The 6,283-nt window shown below is 40.7% G+C and overlaps 1 protein-coding gene across 1 annotated transcript; it reads left to right on the top strand.

The window, feature by feature from the left end:
• On the top strand, positions 4,160-5,292 carry LOC108638287 (keratin-associated protein 4-11-like). The gene has a single exon (XM_018065070.1). It carries the CDS (start codon positions 4,227-4,229, stop codon positions 4,881-4,883), a length of 657 nt encoding a protein of 218 aa, XP_017920559.1. The 5' UTR covers positions 4,160-4,226; the 3' UTR covers positions 4,884-5,292.

Genomic DNA, 6,283 nt, shown 5'->3' with positions numbered 1-6,283 from the left:
CTGATTGTTACTCTTTTTCTTTTTGTTTAAGGATTTACATTTTAATCAAAAGTAATTGTATTTTACCTACACCTGAGAAACAGCACTAATTAATCAACCTTCAAGAGAGGTCAAATGACATTGATCACTGCCTACTTATGTCTAGAAAACAGATAAATTAATCATTTTCTAGTCATTAGCGGGGAAAGGAGTTAAACAGAAGTGATAGAGCATCTATGAATATATTAACAAGAGGAAAGTTTTGAAAAGACTTAACACAATTTATGATTTTAACAATACCAGCTTTCAGAGTTTTTTCACCTATAAAAGCATTGCATAGATAGTTTAGTAAAGTCTATGTATATTCTACTTCAGGTCACATGCAATGATTCCTTCATCCATATACAGAGTGAAAATGTTAGTCATTCAGCTGTGTCCAGCTCTTTGCGACCCCATGGATTATAGCCCACCAGGTTGCTCTGTCCATGGAATTCTGCAGGCAAGAATACTGGAGTGGGTTGCCATTCCATTCTCTGGGGGATCTTTCTGCCCCAAGGATTGAACCTAGGCCTCCTGCACTGCGGGCAGATTCTTTATCTTCTGAGCCACCCTGGAAGCCCCTACATCTACAGTAGAGTTCTGCTTTATTCTGGTAGCCAGGGCTTCAGTACATTTGGTTTATTATTATTACTATTCAGAATATTCAGTGTATTCTGCCTTATAGAGGGGCTACCTTTAGTGCCAGGCAGGTGATATAAAGCAATGAAACAGACGTGGTGATGGTTCCTAGGTATTCCTGGAGACTGTGATTTTATGTTCAAGACCTTTCCAGCGCCATGCTTAGATGTCCACTGAAACTCTATCCCAGCTTGATTTCTCCAGCTGTCCACTTCTGCTCACTTCCCTTCCCTTTCCTTCTAGAAGTACTAATTCCAAGAGCACTTCTCAATAAACATCCTGTTTACTAATTTTCATCTCTGGGTCTGCTTCCTAGGGAACTCAAACAGTCCCGAAAAGCAATATGTAAATCACAACAGTTAATCTGAGAGCTGGAAAGACTGCCTGAAATCTAGTTTTCATCTTTCAGTGTAAAATAAGTAGGAGACTAAACATAAATGTAGAAAACTTATGGAAATGAATCTGTAGAGAGAACTGCAAATTTTATCTAAAGTACTTTTATTCTTTTCTAAGGATTTATGTCACTTATACACATACACATGCTTTTTCTAAAAATCTAAATAACAAAAGAATGTGATCAAGTGAGTTTCCTATCAATAGTTGCCAGTCCCATTCAAAACCTATTTTTACAGAGATACATTCTTACTGAGTGCATTTGTATGACATTTATGTCTTTATTCATTAACCTAGCTGAATATTCATTAACCCAGTTGAATATTATTTTGTTCTGATGTTTATTCAAATAATAATTTTTGGCATTCAGGCAATGTTCATGCATTTCTCCAATAGCAAGTAAGTATATTATTTGACAGATTTGTTTACGTGTTTTTTATATTTCTTATTAAGGACTGTGAATACATGTTTCCTGTCACATTTTATGAAGAAATATTGCTAAGTGCACAGGAAATCCATCCATTTTCTAAGCCAGCCAACTTCACTGTTAACAATAATATTCAGCTGATTCTGCAGGATTTTCTAGACATACAGTCATGGTAGCTAATATCCTCCAGCCTCAGTATGTCCCCATATTCATTCCTCAGTTACCCTGGTGGTAACTGGTAACCGCATAATTAACTCAGAGTTGAGGGGTTTTCGTCATTGCTGCCTTGTTTTCCAACTTCCTCATGTGTACTTCCCAGAATACCTCCCCGCAAAGTCTCAATATCTACTTTGGGTGAAATTCAAACAAAGACAATGGATGTTCAGCCAATAATTTTAGCTGATTAACATTAAACCAGTGATGGCGGTTACTTCTCACAAAAGAGGGATAACTTGGGATGTCTGGAAATGAAGAGAACCAGTGTCAACACTTGTGTTCACCTCTTTTCTATCATATCTGTTTCTGTGTTTATACAAAAAATGTGTCCCTGGTGTCCTATAAGTAAATTCCATTTTATGGATCGAATTTAAACTTCCATAAATGTGTTCTATCAGGTGACACGTTGCTTGCCAGATGAGCAAATGTGGTTTTCCTCAAGTGTAACCATGATCCCTTTGTTTGGAATGTTTCTCCCACTTTTTTCCACCAGGCAAAACAGACTATTTTTTAAAGGACCATTATATACCCATAAGTCATCCAAAAGCCTTCATTCACTCGATAAACATTTGTCACTAATGTGCTCTGTCTCAATAGCAAAGTTAAATTTTATAGTTCATGCCTTCACGGGATCTGCATCGCAGAAGTGGAATGATAGATAGTAACTGTGGTACAGCAGAGAGTGCAAAATTCAGAGCACAATGCAGGGACAAATTATATTTGAATGGGGCAGTTACTCACTGGGGGGAAGCAGTCATGGGAAACCTGGGGTATTGACAGAGGAATAGGAGTTTGCAGAGATAACGACAAAGATGAAACGTTCCAGGAAGATGAAACAGCTTCAGCAAAGGCATACAAGCTTTATTTTCCACCTCTTCCTCAGCTGTCCTAAAACAGCTTAACTTCTGTTTAATCTTACACAAGTCTTTTTTCTTTTTCCTCTTAACATTTCTATGCTTCTTTCCCTACTGCTTAAAGAACTAGTAAGAATACACACTATATTATATGCTGTATTAAAGATTCAAAACAAATATAAGATATTCAACACAATGCTTAGTGAACTCAGCATAGTGCCTAGTGAATTTAGCAAAATGCACAGTAAATACTCTACAAATGATAAATATCATTATCCCTCACTTTTATTGAAGATGTATGGAACTTGTCCACATACAGTATATGTTGATTTCAGTTCTTCAGTTAAAAAAAACATAGGAAGCTCAGTCTGGTGCTCTATGAAAACCTAGAGGGGTGGGATGGGATTGGGTTGGGAGGGCGGATCAGAGGGAGGGGACATATATATACTTATGGCTCAATCACATTGTTGTACTGCAGAAAGCTACACAACCTTGCAAAGGAATTATCCTCCAATTAAAAAATAAAGACTTAAAAAAATAACTGTCCTTCTTTCGAAAATGAAAGTCGCTCAGTCGAGTCTAGCTCTTTGTGATCCCATTGACTACACAGTCCATAGAATTCTCCAGGTCAGAATACTGGAATGGGTAGCCGTTTCCTTCTCCAGGGACCTTCCTAACCCAGAGATCAAACCCAGGTCTCCCACACTGCAGGCGGATTCCTTTCCAGCTGAGCTATCAGGGAAGCCCTTCTTTCAGCTATTGCCAGACTGTTTCTTATGCATGTGTCTCATTCAAGTATCTACAGGAAAAAGATGAGGAGTTATCGGTCAAGTTCTCTTACTACCCAACAGAATGTCTTGGATCCATATTATTGGAGGCTTAATAACTCCAAACATGTTTGTAATTACTGAATGCTTTTGTAATGAAATATCTTGTGTACAAGTTTGACAACTAAAAGATAAATCAAAATATCCCATTCTTGTTGCCAAACCTGGGAGACATACAGCAAAAATATTTTTCTTCTATGTAAAAGTTGTGAGTATTGCTAAGTGAAACAGTGGAATGAAATCAGACACAGAATTTGAAACTTCCTTGTGGTCTAACTATCTTCCTTACCATCTAAGATGCCCACATAGGATATCAATCATCCATATTAGTTGTGGGACATCCTTCCCCCCAAACATCTTTCTTTCTGATTCCTTTCCAGTGTTTCACCTGACCACCACTTTTTCTCCTTGTCCTTGACAACAAAATATACATGAGCCATATAAGAAAATTTTTCTCTCTGAAGTTCAGAGAGCAATGATAGGAGAGAATGTCACATTCTAAAAAAAAGTGTTAGAGTCATACGACTAATGCTTTGTAAGACATTGAACCCAGCAGGAGGAACAGGGACACCCACTACGGAAGAAGTGAGATAGGGCTTTTAATTGGACACACAGGAGCATACCAGGAAAAGGGAAAGAACTATTTTCTCCACTTTCAAATACTGAATGATAAACAAACAATTATGTAATTAAATGATCAATTTTCCTAGGAGGGTAAACAACAACGAGGAAATAATGATGTCATGATAGCAGCTCTTCAGCAGGGTATAAAGGGACTGCGGGCCGAGAAGACTCAGACTCGAGAAACTCACTTTCCTGGAAACTCACCCAGAACCTCCACCCTCTGACACCATGGTCAGCTCCTGTTGTGGCTCTGTCTGCTCTGACCAGAGCTGTGGCCGAAGTCTCTGCCAGGAGACCTGCTGCCGCCCCAGCTGCTGCCAGACCACCTGCTGCCGGACCACCTGCTACCGCCCCAGCTGTGGTGTGTCCAGCTGCTGCCGCCCCGTCTGCTGCCAGCCCACCTGCCCTCGCCCCACCTGCTGCATCTCTAGCTGCTCCCGCCCCTCCTGCTGTGTTTCCAGCTGTGGTTCCAGCTGCTACAGGCCGACCAGCTGCATCTCCAGCTGCTGCAGGCCCCAGTGCTGCCAGCCTGTGTGCTGCCAGCCCACCTGCCCTCGCCCCACCTGCTGCATCTCTAGCTGCTACCGCCCCTCCAGCTGTGGGTCCAGCTGTGGCTCCAGCTGCTGCAGGCCTACCTGCTGCATCTCCAGCTGCAGGCCCCGGTGTTGCCAGACTGTGTGCTGCCAGCCCGTGTGCTGCCAGCCCAGCTGCCCCCGCATCTCCAGCTGCTGCCGCCCCTCTTGCTGTGGCTCTAGCTGCTGCCGCCCGAGCTGCTGCCTGCGCCCAGTGTGCGGCCGGGTCTCCTGCCACACCACTTGCTATCGCCCCACCTGTGTCATCTCCACCTGCCCGCGCCCCGTGAGCTGTCCCTCCTCTTGCTGCTGAATCTCTGCTTTGAACGTACTCCTTCCTCATTTCCTCCCTCCCCACAATTGCAGAGCTTTTTAACATGTGGAGGGTTCAAAAGAAATGATCCCTTGAACTTCATAAGCAAATACCAGACATACCGAGCCCACGTTCTAACTTCTGTCCAAACTCCCTCCCTTCTAAATGAGATCACTCAGAATGTCGTAGGAAATTACAATATCGCAAACACTCCTCGCTTTTTCTTTAGCACATCTGGTTTTCATACTTGAGGAATTTGTCTCCATCACTTCTGGGGCCACTGATTTTTCTCTCTCTGACACAGAATTCCAATGAAGACTTTCTGAGTACTCTTTGTTAAAGATTTTCTTATGTCTTCTTATTTCCATGAACCAAAATAAACCTCCTCCTACCAGTACTGAGAATTGAATCTGATTGTTACTCTATTTCTTTTTTTTTAAAGATTCACATTTCAATTCAAAGTAATTGTATTTTGCCTGCACCTTCCAAATAAAACACATTAATCGACCTTCAACAGAGGTCAAAGACATTGATCACTTCCTAGTTATGTCTAGAAAATAGATAAACTAATCATTTTCTAGCCTTTATGGGGGAAAAGGGTGAAACTGAAGTGATAGAGCATCATGACTATAATGACAGGAGGAAAGTTTTGAAAAGATTTAACACAATTCATGATTTTAAAGAGCACCAGCATTCAGGGTTTTTTTTTTTTTTCACTTTTATAAAAGCTTTATTCTTAAATAAATTGTGTTTGAGAGTATTTTATTCACTGTTATCAGGGATCCAATACAGTATTGTAAAGTAAAATAAAGTAAAAAAAAAAAATAATAATAATACAGGGACATTTCCCTGTGAAGATGATCCTGATGTACCATATAATATTGCTTGAAAATATAGAACAAAATTTTTGTTTGTTTGTTTGTTTTTGTTTGTTTGTTTTTTCACCTATAAAAGCATTGCACAGACAGTTTAGTGAAGTCTGTGTATTTTCTACTTAGGGTCACATGCAATGATTCCTTCATCCATATACAGAGTGAAAATGTTTTTCACTCAGCCGTTTCCAACTCTTTGCGACCCCATGGATTGTAGCCCACCAGGTTCCTCTGTCCACCTAATTCTGCAGGCAAGAATACTGGAGTGGGTTGCCATTCCATTCTCTGGGGGATCTTCCTGCCCCAAGGGTTGAACCCAGGTCTCTTGCATTGAGGGCAGATTCTTTATCTTCTGAGCCACCCTGAAAGCCCCTACATATACAGGGGAGTTCTGCTTTATTCTGGTAGATATTTGGTTTATTATTATTATTCTTATTATTCAGAATATTCAGTTTATTTTGCCTTATAGAGGGGCTACCTTCAGTGCCAGGCAGGTGGTATAAAGCAATGAAACAGACCTGGTGACAC

Source organism: Capra hircus, chromosome 19 (assembly GCF_001704415.2).
Source record: "Capra hircus breed San Clemente chromosome 19, ASM170441v1, whole genome shotgun sequence".
Taxonomy (NCBI): Eukaryota; Metazoa; Chordata; class Mammalia; order Artiodactyla; family Bovidae; genus Capra; species Capra hircus.
The sequence above is the reverse complement of the archived record's forward strand: the minus strand, read 5'-3'. Positions and strand labels throughout refer to the sequence as shown.